The 19351-nt window shown below is 37.2% G+C and overlaps 1 protein-coding gene across 1 annotated transcript in view; it reads left to right on the top strand.

The window, feature by feature from the left end:
- Positions 1 to 19351, top strand: part of ROR2 (receptor tyrosine kinase like orphan receptor 2) — a gene marked incomplete at both ends in the record, with an annotated part of 152279 nt that overhangs the window by 90113 nt on the left and 42815 nt on the right. Inside the window, one exon of the mRNA XM_079548426.1 lies at positions 18417 to 18494. Coding sequence (XP_079404552.1) covers positions 18417 to 18494 — 78 coding nt within the window. The remainder of the gene's footprint in view (positions 1 to 18416; positions 18495 to 19351) is intronic.

The following is a 19351-nucleotide window of genomic DNA, read 5'->3' as shown; positions in this document are numbered from 1 at the left end:
AAACATTCGTTCAAAGTGCTAGAGATAAAAGATTCAAGAAGTCTTGCTACTGCTCTGGACACTGTGAGATCAAACGGCTCTCTGTTTGAGAAGGGTCACCCATTTCTGTTTTTGAAGAATTGCAGACTGCCAGCCTCATATAAGTTCAATTTGGAGTCTGTTTAGTATGTGGGTAATAACTCTTCCATAATGCATTTCTCCAGAGCTGTTCTTTACACATGAACAAAGTTACATATGTTTAAAAATGAAAGGATAATTGAAAATGTAGCACTGTAAGAATGTTAAATCTTAACAATCAAGCAACATGACTAGTACACATGAGAAGTAACCTAATCTACATTGCTTCATTGTTAAAACTATTCCAAAAGATTTTAGGGGAAGTATTTTGCTTTTATGATTCTACATATTTAAGTCAACTTTGTATGGTTGATGAAACTTGATTTTCTTCAGATACATAAAATGTGCAGCCCATCTCTGCATAAATGCACAATTCCTGAAACAACCCTGTTACTGTTTAAACAGCTAGTATAAATAATGAACCACTCCATTACCAAGAATATAAATAAATGAAGACAAGTAAGGGTTCTCTAGAGCTGAAAGTTTAGGTTATGCAAAAACTTCGACAGCTGTAATTTGTAAGTCCTTGCAGACTGAGGGGTGTGAGTGATGTAAACTCTAGAAAGCCGACATTTAATTTATGTCTATTTTGTCATTTTGCCAAAAGGCAGGACAGCATTATTACACTTTTTTTTTTTTTCTTTTTTCTTTTTTTTCTCCTGTGTACAAATTTTGAATGGAACAACATCTGGCAGAAAATTTTTTTTTAAATGGATTAAGCTGTGCAGTGCTGTAAACAGAGAACAGGATTATACTGCATTATGAGTGATAAGAATCACAGAATCACAAGGTTGGAAAGGACCTAAAAGATCATCTAGTCCAACCGTCCTTCCCTTACCGCTGATACCACATGCTACTAAACCATATCTCATAGCTCCTTATCCAGATGCCTCTTGAACACTGCCAGGGATAAGGACTCCACCACCTCCCTGGGCAGCCATTCTAGTGCCTGACCACTCTCTGAGAGAAAAAGTTATTCCTCATATCTAATCTAAATCTCCTCTAATGCAACTTGTGGCCATTTCCTCAGGTCCTATTTGTTGCCTGGGAGGAGGCCAAACCCCCCCCTCATCACAGCCTCCCTTCAGGAAGTTGTAGAGTGCAATGAGCTTCTTCTTCTCCAGACTAAACAATCCCAGCTCCCTCAGCTGCTCCTCATAAGACTTCTGCTCCAGACCATCCAACAGTTTCTTCGCCCTTCTCTGGACACGTTCCAGGGCCTCAATGTCTTTCTTGTTGTGAGGAGCCCAAAACTGAACACAATACTCGAGGTGCGGCCTCACCAGTGCTGAGTACAGGGGATGCTCACCTCCCTGCTCCTGCTGGAAACACTATTTCTAATGCCAGCCAGGATGGCACTGGCCCTCTTGGCCACCTGGGCACACTGTTGGCTCATGTTCAGCTGAGCATCAACCAACACCACCAGGTCCTTTTCCTCTTCACAGTCATCCAGCCACTCTGCCCCAAGCCTATAGCACTGCATGGGGTTGTTGTGGCCAAAGTGCAGGACCTGGCACTTGGCCTTGTTGAACCTCGTCCTGTTCACCTCAGCCCTGCAATCCAGCTTATCTAGATCTCTCTAAAGGACCTCTCTATCTTCAGGCAGAACAACATTACCTTCCAACTCGGTGTCATCTGCAAACTTTCTGAGGGTAAACTCAATCCCTTCATCTAGGTCATCAGTAAAGATATTAAATAAGATGGGTCCCAGTACTGACCCATGAGTGACATCAGCTGTAACAGATTGCCAGCTGTTACTTAACTCCATTAACCTACCCGTTGGGCAAGGCCCTCTAGCCAGATCCTTACCCAAAGAAGGGTATACCCGTCCATGCCATGGGTTTACCCAGAAGAATACTGTGAGAGACCATGTCAAAGACTTTGCTGAAGTCTAGACAGACTACATCAACAGCCTTTCCCTCATCTACCAGTCTGGTCACCCAGTCATAGAAGGAGATGAGGTTGGTCAGGCACGATCTGCCTTTCATGAAGCCATGCTGTCTAGGCCCGATCCCCTGTACGCCACACATGTTCGCCACCCAAGATGATTTGCTGCACAAGTTTCCCTGATACCGAAGTCAGGCTGATAGGCCTGTAGTTCCCCAGCTATAATAGTCATCATTAGAGAAGTCTCCATTTTAGAGAAAGTCACCATTTTAGAGAAGTCTGGCCAGAAAATCTTTTGCCTAGATAAAATTAATAAAGAAGATTAGAAGGTAAAAATAGAAAATAATTAATAATTAATACTTATAAAAATAAAATTAAAATAATTAATTTAATTAATTAATAATTAAAATAATTAATTTTAAATGTAAAAGCTAGATGGATCACAAGTGTGCTTCTTATTAGGTCATAATCTTAAAAAGTTCAGTCTTTCTAATTCTTAGCTAATTGAGAAGATGTGCAAACTTCAACTATAGGACCATGAAGTCCGTATGTTTAAGCGTTTAAAAAGAAATAATCTACTTGTTTCCTCTATCCTCAAATAACCATTCACCTGTAATTTTAGTGATCCACAGAGGAAAATAGCTTTACTGACATCTCAGAAAGTTGATCAATTTTGATGGGAACATAACTTTTTGAGACATAAAATTAGTGAATAAATTTAAATATTTTCACTAGTGTTAGTGTGAGTCTTTGTTTTAAATTTTTTAAATGAAAATATGGAGAAAGAGAAATAAGAGCTTTCTTTGGATGGTGGAGGCATGGATTAGTCATACAGGGGAAGATTGAGGGAAGTCTAAAGGCACAGACGGATCGTGAGTGCAGCAAGGTGAAATGTATCCTTGTTCATGGAATGTTTTAGATAAACAAAATGGTTCATATTTTATGGCTCTTGTCCTCAACATTTCCAGAAACACCAGAGTCTTACTGGAAGTTAGTCAGATAATATGGCTACATAAGCGATCATAAACTGCCACACTGCTGTGCTGTGTTACTGAGTGAAGATAATGCAGAGTGAAGATGGTCCGAGTTGCCTATTTTGAGACTTAGTAACATTCTCTGTTAGTACACAGGATATTTCTTCCTCTTTATTTAGTACTGTGTATTAGTCCACTCAACATTCACTTTATTTATTGCAATATAGTAGTAACATTACTCACAACAAGTATCTCACTCCAAGGTTCTGTAGAGTCGTGCTTCTTGGTGTAAGGACTGTCATCTAAGCATGCATCCTTCTGGTAGAAGAACAGCTAAGTGAGGAAGAGCAAAAGCGAGGAAAAAAAATAGGTTTATTAATGGCTCTAATTCCAATGGCATCAGAATTTTGAAAGTACTTCTGGATGGTAAGTAGCAACTTCACCAGTCCTCTGCATAATAGATGGTCATTGTGGTGGTGATACCCTCTGTGCTACTTCATTCCCAGCAGCATCAAGTCCTACAGCACACACAGAAGAGACAAAGCTGACAGGTGAACTGCATCTCCAGGTATCAAGGGTCTAGCTCTGCTGCATTGCTGCCCTGCCTCAGGTCATGCAGGAAATAGTGGTGGCTCTGTCACTTCAGGCTTCCTTTGGTTGCCTTTGGAATTCAGAATGAACATACAACTCAAATTGCAAAAACTGCTTTTTTGTTTTTGTTTGTTTGTTTGTTCTGCATTGTCTGGGTTATAAACTCCCTCTGTTTACTCAAAAATGTTACTTAGTGTGTGTTTGTATTGTACCTTCTAGGGAACAGTATTATTTTGGTTAACAAAATTTCTCTGACCATAGCCATAGGATCACAGATAGAAATAGAAGATATGGCATTTCTATCTCTGATTATTTGGACTGAAATCATAGAATCATAGAATGGCCTGGGTTGAAAATAACCATTAAAGATCATCTAATTTCAACCCTTCTGCTATGTGCAAGGTCACCAACTATCAGACCAGGCTGCTCAGAGCCACATCCAGCCTGGCCTTGAATGCTTCCAGGGGTAGGGCATCCACAACCTTCTTGGGCAACCTTCATCACCTTGCACTTGGCCTTGTGGAACCACAACAGGTTCACATGGCCCACTTCTCCAGCCTGTCTAGGTCCCCCTGGATTCCTTCCTTTCCCTCCAATGTTTCAACTGCACCGCTCAGCTTGGTGTCATCTGCAAATTTGCTGACGGTGCACTCAATTCCATCATCTGTGTCATTGATAAAGATATTGAAGAGCACTGATCTCAAGTCTGGGACACACCACTTCTGACTGGCCTCCACCGAGACACAGAACTGTTGATCACAACCCCTTTGGCTGTGACCAGCCAGCCAGTTATTAATACATCTTAATCAGAACTTAGAGAAATGAGATGAATATTTGACAGGGTGAAGAAATACTACACTGGATTTCCTGACAAGCTGCAGCTTGAGACGAATGGATAGACTCTGGTAAATGCTATCCATGAGGAAAAGAAGAATGGTAACAAAAAGTTCAATACTCTCTTCAGTGTAGCAACTTCCTTCTGCTAATCTAATAATCCTACACATTCTTCAAGTGCTTGGGGGTTTGTAAGCAATTACATTTTAATAAATTGAGACCTACAGGCACTATAAATACCATTGTTTTTCATAAGTCATCTTTTTTTTTTTTTTTTTAATTTTGACATCTAAAGGGAATTTATATGTTATTTTGAATACATTTTTATAAAAAAACTACTTTGAAATTCAAAGAACATTCATGACTGCTGCAACTGAAAGAACACCTTACTTCCCACACTAAAGATGTGCTTATCTTGGCCCATTGTGCAGTACATAGTGAAGAATTAACAAATGAACTTTGGGCTCAAACACATTTATTTCTATCCATCTGTTATGCACATCTTTTACTATTTCCAAATATCAGAAGCACTCAGAAAATTGCAGTGTTAAATAATACAACAAGACTGAAGTGATGCTGAGCTGAATAATTACATTGCTACTGATATTAAATTATAGTTTAAATTATATTCTCCTCTAGATTTTGGTCAGCCATTTTTATATCATTGAAGTCGTTTGAAGTCATAATAACTGTAGCTGTTGTTCCTGTTGCTGTTGGCCAACTTGTGCTCCTACTCCTTATTTCTCTTTCTTCAGTGTAACTGAAGCTAAGTAGACTCTTTCGAATGATTAATCTGTAGCATTGAAGAAAACTACAGAAATTCAGTCATCTTTGTATCCTATAATGAATGGTTTTGCACAATATACCTCATTATCCACACTTTTGTAGTGAACTGATGTAATTGGTTCTCATACTAACCTGGCTAATATATTAATTGTAGTTGACAAGCTAGCGCTTTTAGGTTGGTTTTGAGTGTTAGATTGTTATTTTGAAAAGCAAAATGCAAATATAAATGTTTAGTTACTGTCTTGATTGTAGTGCAGCTTTATTAATAGCATTGTTATATATCTCTTCTTTAAAAAGTAAGAAAAAATTGAAGGTATAGCAATCAGAACACAATAAATGAGAAGGTAGTGAAGCCTTGTTTGTTAACTAGAGCAGCAGCAAGATATTGCTGTGTTCAATTTTTACCATAATTTTCCAGTCCAGTAAGTATTGCTTTTATTATTTTTATTAGTTTTTATTATTATTATTTTATTAGTTTTATTATTCAGGCCAGTAAGATCTCTTCAAATCTAATTAAAAGCCTCGTTACAGTAACACAGTATATTATGTATGTAGCCTCTTTTGTCTATGGAGAAGTTTCATGAAAACCTGCCAATCTAACTCACTGAATGTGAGGCCTTCATTTCATGAAAAGTGATTGATAAAGCACGGGAGGTGGAGTATAATAAGGGAATTTAATCCATCTGTGATCTCTGAAGGTTGTGTTGCTGTGGAAATAATAAGAATTCTCAAAGCTGATTTTTGCAACAATTCTTTTCCTGTCATCGTTATTGAATTTTACTTTAAACACAAGGATTTATGTCGCTTATGGGCTCATTCTGCTGCTGTTCTTTTCTTAAATTTGTATTTGTAGTGGTAAGCATGAAAAAAATCCAGTGTTTCATACTAAACTCTGATTTCTCTTTTGGCTTAACATCATTAGCTATGACTTTTAGATTCCTTTATGGGGTTTGGAGGATGAGCTTGGGATTGAAATTTATATTGTAATGAGTTCTTTACTGAAAAGGAGAAAAAAGAGATAAATGTGTATGTAGTGCAGACAGTTTTTAGTTGATTGCATATGATTTTTTCCTGTGCTTTTATTATGTTTACATTGATATGACATGTTTATGTGTTCAAGTTTATGGTCAGTTCTCTGTTACGAGGTCTGTTGTGTCAATGTGGCAAGTTATCTTGTTTTGTAACAGAGATTTCTTGCTGTATTAATTTGACTGTGTTTTAGTTTTATTGGATATTGCTATGTTTAAAAATAGAGAATTTTTTAATTCTGAAATATAAAGGAATATATTGTTCATTTTTCCTGAGTTTCATAGTAGAAAAGGCAAATAATATATATTTCCACTTACTAAATAAACTAAAAGTAAATATTCTTAGAATGTGTTTCAGATAAGACTTTCATGGTCATAGGAGGCATCTCAATAGGTTCTATGTGATATTCTTCTTCCAGAAAGTGATACTACCTCTGCCATATTGTGTAGGCAGCAGATATTAATAGACAAGCAGGTAACTGAGCAGAGCACCTAATAATCTATTGTCTATACAGTAATTAGCAAAAAAGTGAGGCTAGGTATTTCAGATTAATGTACAGAAAACAGAATACAGAATACAGAGGCATAGTGGAGAAAAATAGACTAAGCCGGAATGACAAAGTCAAGGGCAGTATATCCACTGGTTGGCTTTTGGGGTCTTAGTAGTTTTAAATATTGCAGAAGTCATTGCAAGAGTGATACAAAGTTCCTTGTTTTGTAATAGATCTTTGACTACATCTTTGTTATGTTCGTAGAGCTGGACTGTAGATCACCAGGTCTCTCTTCCATGTTGGCTGCTTTGTAGAAAACCTAGGAGGCAGAAAGTATAGTGGAGGATCTTGAGGAGCTTTTTCCCAGTGCTTTCTTAATATTATGGCTAGAGGTGTACAGTGTAGTACATACAAATAATTACTCTAGTCTTTTCAAAGATGTATGTCTTTAGTGCCACGGTAGATAGCTCATTGTTAGGGTATGATATGCTTCTTGCTTAATGCTTTCAACAGGATTGCCTGAGTGTTTTCCCAAAGCATGCAAAGTATCTGTCAGAAAAAAACAAGCTCCAATAACTTTATTACTACAGTAATGGTAGGCAGTAATTTGCCTAACACAGGTACGTATATAGTTAAATTAAAAAAAATAATGAAAAACTGGCTGTAGTTGAACAGTTATAGAAAGTCGTAGAATCTCACATATGTACAGAGAGTGAGGAAACTGCTGAGTGCTCACAAAAATAGACTTTGAAAATAACTAACGTTTTAAAACCATCAGTACTGATAAGTTCATGCTTAATAGCTGTAATGAAGAAAAATGTCTTTTCATGAAACTGGTGGCAGATAAAGTAAACAAGCCTTCCTGGACTTCTGTACCATACATAATAGGTCACCTCTGACAACTCTGTGGATGCTTGACTGCTAACAAGGGCAGCTCATGCTTGCTATATTTTCAGATAATCCCTTGTCATGCAAATTCCGTTAAATAGAAATGCAGTTGAACAAAAATAGCCAGATGCCTGAGAAGTATATGCAGCTTTGAATTTATCCTCTCATTTACTGTACTGTTCCGTTGCTGGTTTCCCTCTCCTGCCCTGTTTGACTCAACATACTGTTGTTGCCACTGCTGCATCTTCACTCATTTTGATCTTAACTGAACCCTTGTTCTGTGCATTCTGAGCTTGAGCTGCTGTCTGCCCAGTTTCTGGCAGTTCTCTCTATGGATCACAGCCTGCACAGCACTGCAGTCTGAACTTCTAATTATGTTACAGGCTCAATACAAGCCATACTAGAGAAATACATAGTGCTAATAAGGTGGCTTCTCTGTTAACAAGGATGGAAAGGCTTGATTCTACACTACTTTAGTACCAGTGGAAATCCAGTGTAGTACTGTCATACATAATTGGTGAGGGATGTCCTCCACCAATTACTATGTGAGCTTATTGTTGCATTTGTTAAAAATACAGGCTATCACTTCAAATGAGTCCTTTTCTGAAATGAAACCTTAAATGTGTCTTTGAAGTAAATGTGACTTTTAAGTAAGTTTTGTACAAATAAATATTAGTAAGAATTTGAAGTCATGGCTAAGCACCATAAGCTAACCTTGCTACCTGACTTCAGGTTGTGTATGTTGTCTCTCATAGCTTACATGTTATGAAAACAGGGCTTTCACAGTTTTTGGTTTTGTTTTTCTGATGTAGGAGCAAAACAGAGCCATACAGTGAACCAGAAGTGGTGTTGGTCCTGCTGTCAGAGTAACAACAAAGTAGAAGAGGCTTCCGTTTGTGAAATAGATGTTTATAAATGCAGGATTCAACTGGAAGATAATTTCAAGATTCATTAAAATGGCAGCGTGGCAGTCTTGAAATGGAATCATCATAAAATAATAAAATGGTTAATGTTGACTGTGTGATTAGCATCAGTTACAATTATTAAACTGCATAGTGAGGAGTGACAATGGGAGCTCATGAAATCTCTGAGTTTCTTGGAGAAAAATGTGTCAGTTAGGTGGAAAACGCAAAGCGCATTGAAGCTGCCTGCTAGTGTGTGCACGTCTGGTTCTCCTCTCCAGGCTGGGCTAGGGGAGTGCTCCTTGCTTGGTGTGCAGGCAGGCAGGGGGATGGTAGGCATCATCTCATCATGTGGAAGTAGCCATGTTGGTTAGTATCTCTGTGGCTGTGACCAGGATCCCACTTGATCTGTGCTCCATCTACCCACTGGAAACTGCATCTGTGACCAGGTGGAACTGTTCCACTCATTCTATTTTCTACCTCAGGATTCTACACTTTTCTTAATACTGTTTATGAGAAGATCAAACAGTATCCCACCACTTTTCATGCAAATAAGTATTGCTTGGTTTTGTTAATTAAAAGCAAGTAACAAAAAACAACTGCATCAAAGAAGTCCGTTTATACAGCTGAACTGATTTCCTCCTTTAGCAGTGAAGAGAATTTAAACAACAGAAAAAAGAGAAATGGGACTTTCAGAGCATGCAACCATTATGGCTTCACTGTGAGTATTCATGTGTAATCTGAAGGATCGAGTTGATCCTCTAGTAGGAAGAAATAACCTTTTTCTGCCTAGAGTCAATAAGCAGCATTTTAGCAGAAATCATTTGTTTTAGATATACACAGAGTCAAACAAAGAAATGTGAATATTATTTAAACATAATTCTTATTGTTAAAATAAATAGTTCAATTACACAAGCTTGGAAAAACCTATACAAATCAATAAATTATCTTTTATACTCTCACGTAAACTAACTGGAATGCATTTTTCTGAGGTTAAAATACAAATCAAGTGTTAGTTTGTTTTATATCCTGAGATCCCTGATCACTGTCCTCTATTTCCTATCCAGACACACAGACATGGTGTGGGTACACTCATATGATGCTATTGAGCCACCAGCAATCTTTAATCACAAGTGCTTGAAGCGCTCAGTGGTGACCAGTCCGGCTCAGACATATGTGCACTGATTTCATTACTTCCTACTGCTCTACAGCCATCTGTACAAGTTAAACTGTTAATGGGAGGGAGGAATCATTCTTTATTTTTCCGCATAACTACTCAGTGTAAAGAGGATTTTCGGTAAAAAGCTAAGAATTTCAGGCACAGTGCTTTGTGTTAAAAAGAAAACTGTCCTCTTAGAGAAGTAGAAACGTTGTATTTCACTTATTAATTGTTCATGAGCAATATCTATAGTAGAGATGGTACTAACTAATGAGCAGCTGATCCTCTTGAAATACAGTATGTGATGCCATGTATTAGAGGTGTAACTTTGTGAAATCGTCTTCTACCATGACTCAATGAAGACAAATCCCAAGAGGGTAGGTAGTGCTCTACTGGTGAACACTTGCCTGCTTTGGTTTCTAGGAATACAGAAGAGCCAGGCTTCCAACTTAGGCCCCAAGTTTCTCAGATTAGCGTTTAGTGTCAAGCCTTTGAGTTTGAGAATTGATTACTCATTTTTGCCCACTCTGCCCTTTTTGTCAGGAAGATGGAGATTGTAAAACTTACCTGTAAGAACTTTTATCATTCAAAAATGCTTTGATCGGTCTGAGTGTGCTGATTGTTCTTACCATGTTCCAGAGGGCCACATGCCTTGCTGTAACAGCCATACCTTTTTCAGGCTGGTGTTGCAACTTTTGCTTTTGCAGTATTATCAGAGAGTGAAAATAAGGAAAGAATATTATTTCCTGCAGTGATTACACTGCCTGTATTTTTCACCAACTCTGAATTAGGGTATGTAACTGGTATTCCATTATGCTCAGTTTATCTGTTCTGTTTCTTTATGTGACTGCCTAGACTGAGAGAGATTAATGTAATTGTTTCATTTTAAAGATAGAAAACATGAGCATAAACATTTAAAAGCATGCTTAGAAATAAACCTGTTTTCAAGTGTTCTGCTGGGCTAAGATTGTTCTTGTGAACGGGAGTCTTGCAGATTTCAGCCTGAGGCTGCAAATAGCACTGGTATTTTTGGACTCTGAATTATTTTTCAGAAAAAAAGAACACTGTGAAAATAGTTATTTCTTCCAGTTGGTGGAGTGTTATACTCATAAATCATGATTATTTTCAACCTTTTGGCTGGGACTATTTTATTTTCACAGCCAGAAGCAGTAAAATAATCAATCATGTAATATTACCATGGATAATTATTGTGTTACTTAGCGTTCTTTGAGCTACTGCAGGTGTGTTCTCAGCCCCTATTGGTTGTGTTTGAACTATGATTTTACATCTGAGGTGTTGAAGAGCTTTAGAATGTATCCACAATTGCTTTTTGTTGTTGTATAGAGAAGCTATGTTTGTGATAGCTAGTAGTCTTTGTTTCACTGTTGCAACACTTTGAAATGACATTGAAATGCTTCTGTGGTTTAAAAGGCCTCAAGTACTTTATGCTGTAAATATGATTGAGCGCATTCCTTTTTATTAAACATTCAGAACAATTTTATTGCTGTAATTACATCTTAATTTGTTTCCAAGTGTTGCTTTATTTTTTGCCTTTCTTTATAAGGAGCAAAGCTCATGCAAAATTTCTCTGCCGTGATGCTCCCAAATCCAGTTGAAATCTGGAATCTGTGATCAATTGAAAGTGGCATAAGCGTCAGAGTAATCTAAAAACTCCATCTTGACTTTTTTTCTGTCCCAACTTCTTGCTTTCAAGCTGCTTAATTTCTTGTGCTGAGTCAAAAACCCATGTGGCTGCAATGACATCAGGGAACTAACCTTTACCCATCTCTGCCTCTGGGCAATAGAGCTACAAAAGTTAAGGGATATTTACTGAAGACATTAGATCTGGGTTCCCATATATTTTGAAAATCCTGGTAGACATCTGTCTCCATCTTTTGGCATCAAATGCTTTTAGCAGTCTTGCCTAAGGTGACTTGGCCAGGACTCTGCAGAAAGCCTAAGAATTGAAAATAGGTTTGGGGTATTCTTTGGCATAGACTAGGATATTGTTGAATGAGCCCTGCTGTGTTATAAAGTAAGAGCAGCTGAATTTTATCTTGACTTTATTCTGGCTCTGAATCTGTAGAATAAACTGTAGTTTAATGCTTATAACCTCTGGAGCTTTATAGTGTACTGAACTTGGTTACTTACAATGAGTATCTTCTCTTCCAAGAGTGCTGTTTGTTTTATGGTAAAACATCTGTTAATGAGAGTTCCCATGTGAATGAAATGTAAGTAAATCTTTATCATCAGTGTTTTTCACTGATGTTTCTGAACTTTCATTTTAAGTGGCAAATATGAGTTCCAGAAGGAAGAATCTTAAGTTATTTAACAGTTGAAAATAGGAGTTGTGTAATAAAAGATTGACAGTGCAATTGAAAACACAGATGGATTTAATATAAAATATGCATTAAAATAAAGTATTCATTGAAGTCTATGGCTGAATCTCTGGTAATACTGTTTTAAGTGGCTTGTCTTGTCATGCTGACTTCATAGTACTAGGTAAGATGCCTGGCTGATGACTAGGAGGATAAACTGCAAATTCGGTGTATCTTTTGCTGTATTGGAAGTTCATTTTATATATATATATATTAGAACAGAGGGTAATGTGATATGCAGATTCCCTTTTATGCATTTGTCTAACAAAAGAATATTATAGCATAAGGTTTTGAAGACATGTTACGATGTGATTGAGTAATGAAGTCACACAGAGCAGAATGAAGGTGACTTAATATTTGCATTTAGAATTGTATTTATACTAATATGAAAATTTATGTGTGAAACAAATACTTGTCATTGACACAGATACTAGACCTCAGATCAGCCTTTTGTCCCCTCATGTAGTTCTCACACTTTGTAGCAGATCATTTTTTCCTGACACATGTTGACATAAGATCATTTCTGTATAGTTCCTAGCTAAAACTGAGAAAAATATAAAGAAAGGAGAAATCATAATACTGAAAGAAGATATTGGCTTCATTGAAAAATGCTTATGAATTGTGGGTTCTGTTACTTGCAGGCTGTTGTTGGCTTTGCTTTAAATATACTTGTTAAATGTTTTGGCTCTTGTTACAGCAGAACAGACATACAAAACTTGTGCTATTTCTAATTGTCTGATAGTGTGAACTTTTAAAATTACTTGCAGCTAACTTTTATGACTTCACAGTAATAAAAGAACTTAAGGATGTCTTCAAAAATAAGTTTTACTACTTACCATACTACCCAGAAAATAGTCTTCTTTGAAAGCTGATGGCAGGTTAAGAAATGTTTGTTATTCAGGCTTTACTGACATTTTAGTAGGACAACTGCAACAGAAACTACAGATTATTTCTTCTACCCTTAGATATTTTTATGTGAAATTGTAGCAGTTAAGTAACGTGCTGTGGCAGTTCCAATCTGCTATAACTATGAAAGGGGAGCACTGATTTCATGCTACAAACTGCATCTTTTGTAGACTATTCACCACCCTTTACAGGTCTGCCAAGCCCACTCTGCAATTGGTTGCCAGGGGCTGCAGATGTTGGAAAAGAGAAATTTCAATGAAAGGCCCTGATTCAGCAACCTAAGCAGACTGCCTCCTCCAGCCAAAGTAATCAGATTGGCAGCTGAATCAAAGGGTACAGTGGGCCCTTTGTTTGTGAGCTCCAGAGGTTAGTAATTGACAGAAGGTCAACAAAGTTTTATGAAGAAAAGAACAGAATATTAGAGCGCATTAGGCTGCAGAGAGAGATTTTGGAAGTTTTATGTTTTTGAAAGAGAATTAGAACCTGAGTCACAGGTTACAGTTGCAGGAAGCAAATATGGCTGCATATTGCCATTTAAATCTGAAATGGTTTCAATATTTTCATCAATAGACAGGATTATTGATGAGCAGAAGGAATTACTGTATGAAAAATCTGCAGTTGCCCTAGCTGTAGCTATATGCAATTGTTTGTATAGAAGGATTTCTTTGTAAGCTTTGGGATTTAGCATAGCATGGTAGAACGATACGTAATTTCCTCACAGAATCTGAGACTGGAAAAGACCTTAAGATGTTTCCTTTCACCCCAGGGAAAAGAAGAATTAACTGTGCAGTATCATGTACAGTAGATACTTGCCTAATCTCCCACCCTGGAAAATGTCGTTTGTGGAGATCTGTGCATTTGGAGAATGCTAGTTTGAACCTAATCTCCTTCACACTAAGCAGGTTTAGTCACTCATTTTTTCTTTTTGTTGGTCTTGTTTTCAAGACCATTCTCATGACACTAATTGTAGTATCTCAGTTTGTTCCATATCCATCTTGAAGAGTGATACACAAAACTAAAGAAAACAGTCCAGGCCTTTACTAGTGTTGAATAAACTGGAAGGATTGCTACTGCTTACATGTCCCATGTATGATATTTAACTTATTTGCAGTAACTTGGGATTGCTGACCTGTGTTAAATTCTAATCCATTTAAGCCAGTACAGTGTTGATTTCTATACTATTTACTACTCATCTCTGTTTTATTGTAAATGCTTTAAAATAACCTCTTAGTTCCATTATTTTTTCAAGAACTGATGTTGAGCTGGTGCATCTGTAGCTCTCTGGCACTCATTTTTACCCTTTTAAATAAATAATAGGAATTATTTACGCAATTTCCAGTTCTTTAAGATTTCATCTATACTCTACAAGAACTGAAAGACAGTTATTAACATTGCACCGCATTGTATCAGTCAACTCTTCTCTAAGTTAATCAGGCCCACTCTGGTTGAAAACACCTTACTTTGTTATTTTCTTCCTGTTTGAGTCTGAGGCCCCAGTTTGTCTCTGGTATTAATTATAATAACTGCCTGCTTGGATTTCAGCTTTTAATGAAGATTAATGCTTTGTTTTGATGTCTGCTCATTTTGAATGCTGCTTATTGCAATAATCTAGCAAGTATTGAATGATGTTTAAACTCATAACCATTTCAGAAGGAAAAAATGCAGTTCTTTCATGAAGAATAGTATGCAGCCTGAGTTGGTGTTGTGATCTATCTGGTCATTTTGTGTTTTCATGTGTTAGAACATTCTTATCTCAGTAACACAGGATGTTTTCTTAGATATTTTGTTGGTCATCAGTGCCTAAATTGAAGAAGAGCTACCTACCCTGGAATCTTTGTCAATAAGCAAGTCTTCCTCATATTTGTCAGGAGAAGGGAATTAACAAAAGGAGGAATAATTATTTATATTCAGCTGGACAAATGTTCTATGTATTGCTTCTCTTCTTGCTGAAATTTGCTACATATAAGACTAAGAAATGGAATATCAACTCACATTTTGCACACCATAAATATAGAATATTGACTAAGTATGGTTTCTGCTCTGATTTTGGAATTTTCCCTTCATTGAAAAAACTTCCTCGGTTGCTCAGAAAAGTAAAGAAGTTATGTTTGTAGATGAGCAGTATTAAAGTACAATTTACAGCATCTGTGTTTTTCTTGACAGTGTCATCCCTAGAAAGAGGGATATCCCTGAGGATGTGGTAGGTGATCAATATGAAATACACATTGCCCCATGTGGGGAGTATCCTTTCAGGTGGAGCTATACTGCAGTCTTGTCTGCTCATGTACAAGGAGGACAGAAACTGGTTATCTTTTCTACCTGACACACACTGCAAATGTAGACTGTAGATTCAGAAATGAGCTATGATTCTCCTGGAGTCTGAAGAGTGGACACATACAGTTGAAAATATGACAGTAACCATACTAGAGCAGATCAGATGTCAACCCCTTGACTGTCACTGCTCCAGTAGAAGCGAAAAGGAAATGCAGGAGAAAAATGGTAAGTGAGGCTTGTATACATACTTCTAGGTATTTTCCTAACTTCTAGCCATTTTGAGCTCAAGAATCTCCTCATCCACATGTGATTTCTGTATATTAGTTATAGCTCCATATACTTTTTTTCTTCTATTAACTTGTCCATTCTCAACTGTAATCCATTCGAACTTTGACCACAGCCTAAATATAATTTTTCTCAGAAAGCTTGGTCTTTCACTTTCTGAAATTTCCTTTTGCTGTTTTTCCATGTTTTTACTGAGAGATTGGTAAAAGAGAACATACTGGATCTCAACAACAGTCCAAGAATCTCATGATCGAAAAGCATTTCAACCACCTTCTTCTCAGTGGTGAATCCTAGCAGGTGCACAGAAGTTTTTGCTATAATTTTCATTATTCTTATTGCTCTTCTCTGAAACGTTCTACACCACTGTGTCCTTTTTTTTAAGATGAGAGGACCTCAGTAACATGCAACATTCTATGTATGAAAGAGTAACATAGATGTATACAGCAGCATAATGCTGTTTTCAATTTTATTCTCTATTCTTTTCCCAGAAATGGCCAATACTAACTGAATTTGTCCTTCTTACTGCTTTTTAGCACTGAGCTCCATTTTGTTGGAACTAGCAATTTTGAGACCAAAGTCCTGCACGTCAACTGTCATAACTAGCTCTGAACAAACACTTGTATTGAGAAAGAATTTTCCCTGTGTTCATTACTTTTCATTTCTCATTGTTTTTCCTAGCCAAGTACGTCTTTCTTTACATTCCCTGTCTTCCCTTTCTTTAATGGCATTGAGTGTGATTATGATAGCCACGTACACTTTAGACATTTCTTTTCCACCTTTGTGGATTTTTACCCATTTTAGCAGCAGCAGGACGTGGAAAAATGCCGGGGTGGAAAAAAAAAAAAAAGGAAAGTAGAAGAGAAGTAAAGTGGGATACTCAGATTGAAATATTGTGTAAATGAAATGGGAAAAAGGACAGAAGTTAATAAGTGTAAAACTGCAAATCTGATGTATATATGTGTGGAAAATTGGCGATAGTACATGATAAGAAATGTCTGTTGTGAAGTCACGAGAGTTAAGGAAAAATGATTGCAACGATTATTATCTGTTGAGGAAAGTGTAGAGGATTCAATCCTAGAAAGAAAAATGTATTAAGTTGGGAATTTAAATTCCAGAAACACTGAGAATATTCAACAGGTATATGTTGTCTTTTTCCTAGGAGAGGATTTTTTTTTTCTGTTTAATTCAAGGTGAAAACCTTCTATTTGGTTGTAGCATCTTGTTGATTGTCTGAACTAGAAGAATTTCGGTGTAAAAAATTATTTTTTCATGCTTATGATGATTTTATGGCATCTTATCTTACGATTCTGTAAATTCAAGGTTAAGCTTAAAAACAGAATAAATATGGTCTAACTGGAACTTTGCAAATTGCATTAAATATAAATGTTTCTTTCATAAAGGCATCAATGTAAGTGACAGATCTGTTTTTTATTTATAATTTATTTAGCAGATAAAGGATTTTCAATTTTAACATTGCTTAGTCATGGAGATGTTGCTTGTAGGTGCTGTCTGTGGTTTGTAATTATTCTCTCTTAAATGTCTTTGCCAGACGTAAACTTGTCAAACATGAGAATTAATCACACAAAACTATTACTGAAACATTTTCAAATTGGCAAATGCTTTCTCCTCTTACCATCTTTGCTTTTTAAAGCTTCTCGAAACAAAGAGATATGAGTCTGGGAAGGAGGGAAAATAGAGAAAAATTTCTTTGCTGATGGCTGGTTTAATGTTTTTCCTGTTATGAATCTCACTAATTGACGGAAGAAATGGAAACAAGCATTTCAAAGTTGAATATACAGCATTAAAGGAGGTGTTTTTCTTACTCTTCCTTTTTCTCCATTGTTTGGTCTTCCCCTTAACTGGTCAATGTTGGTGTCCTATTCTAATCTTCTTGTGATATTTGAGGGAGGTCAAGCAGAATGAAAGGAGTAGAGGCAAGTGTATTTCAGTTTTCCTTGCAAAAATGAGAAGTGATGTATCTCTGCTGAAATTCGACATAAGCCTTTGTGCAATACCTTCATCATTTCACACTGCAAAAGCAAGGGAACATGGAAGTGTTGTCTACTGCCTGCAAGAACTGCTGGCAGACCAGCATTATTTCTGCCTGCTCAGATATATAATGTAATTACAGAATCATAAAATGTCTTGGGTTGGAGGGGACAATAAAGACCACACAGTTTCAACTCCCTGCTGTGGGCAGGGCTGCCACTCACCAGATCAGGCTGCTTAGGGCCCCATCCAACCTTGTCTTGAACACCTCCAGGGATAGGGCATCAACAGCTTCTCTGGGCAGCCTGTCCTAAAATTTAACCTAAACCTCTCCTATTTTAGTTTAAAATTGTCAACTATGTGCTTTATATAGTATGAGTTCACTGTAGTTCAGCATGTGGAAAACTGGTAAAATCATCAGGGAAAAATATTATGTTACTTTGTTTTCTTTTCTAGGAGATACTTTCTAGTGATGTGTTGCAGAAAAGGATAAGAAAACTATTAAGGATCCTGAGCCTGACTTCTAAAAATAGAATCTGCATTATTGTAGTGTAATTTCAAAAACAGATCTATGCTATTTTGCAACCCAGGTTGTCCATCAATTTGTGTTATGGCTTGCTTTGGTTGGCCAGTGATGAGGAAATGCCTGAGTCCTTTGTAAATCCCTTTATTTTAAATGTGAGCTGGAAAATGGACTTCAATGCTGGCCATATCTGTAGAGCACAAGATGTTCCCCAGAACTGACTGAATTTTATGTTTTCTAACATGGTATGGATATTTCCTGATTTTGTCATTAGGAATTCTTTTGTGCTACTCAGGAGATAGGATTTGGCCTGAATAAGTTAGCTAACGCACTGTCGTAATTCTTTGTAAGGGATAGATCAACCCAGAAGTTCAGTTCATAAAAACTTTTTATTCTTTGCCTAGGTGAAATGGAAATTCCAGATTCAAATGACCCCTTAAGCCATGTCGATGGACTTGAGAGACCAATTCCTACTCCTAAAGGTAAAATTAAGTTCAGTTTTCCTCCTAGATATAATCATTCTTTTTCAGGACAATCAAAATCATGTTGTTATTTGTTCATTTGTCTGTGTATACATACCTGTAAGAAAGGCAGTCTTGTGCCTTCCTTGTTCTAAGCAAAGATAGTGAAATCTGTAGAACGAATTTTAAGTGTTTTCAATACTTGTGCTGAGAGACTACAGAAATCACTCAAACACATATTGCTTTTATTACCTTCCTGCCATACTGTCCATCAGAATGGTGCCATGTAGCCACTATCCATCATATTTGAAAGGTCATGGCAGTGTCCTGAAGTTCCCACTGGCTGGAAAAGAAGAAACATTACCCCCATTTTCAAGAAGGGGAAAATAGGATCTGGGGAACTACAGGTCAGTCAGTCTCACTTCTGTGCCTAGCAAGATCATGGAGCAGATCCTCCTGAAGGCTCTACAAGGCACATGGAAAATAAAGATGAGGTGATTGATGGTAACAAACATGACTTTGTCAAGGGCAAGCCTGACAAACTTGGTGGACTTTTATGGTGGAGTTATAGTGCCAGTGGATAAAGGAAGAGAAACTGGCATCATCTATCTGGACTTATGCAAAGCATTTGACACTGTCCCACATGATATCCTGGTCACCAATCAGAGAAAAATGAATTTTATGGATGCACCACTTGCTGGACAAAGAATTGGCAGGATGGCTGCACTAGGAGAGTTGTGATCAATGGCTCCATGTCCAAGTGAAGACGTGGCATTCCTCAGTGGGATCAGCGTTATTTAACATCCTTGTAGATAACATGAAAAATGGGATCAAGTACACCCTCAGCAGGTTTGACATGCTGGAGAGAAGGCATGCCA

Source organism: Tetrao urogallus, assembly GCF_951394365.1.
Source record: "Tetrao urogallus genome assembly, chromosome: Z".
NCBI classification, from domain to species: Eukaryota; Metazoa; Chordata; class Aves; order Galliformes; family Phasianidae; genus Tetrao; species Tetrao urogallus.
The sequence above is the reverse complement of the archived record's forward strand: the minus strand, read 5'-3'. Positions and strand labels throughout refer to the sequence as shown.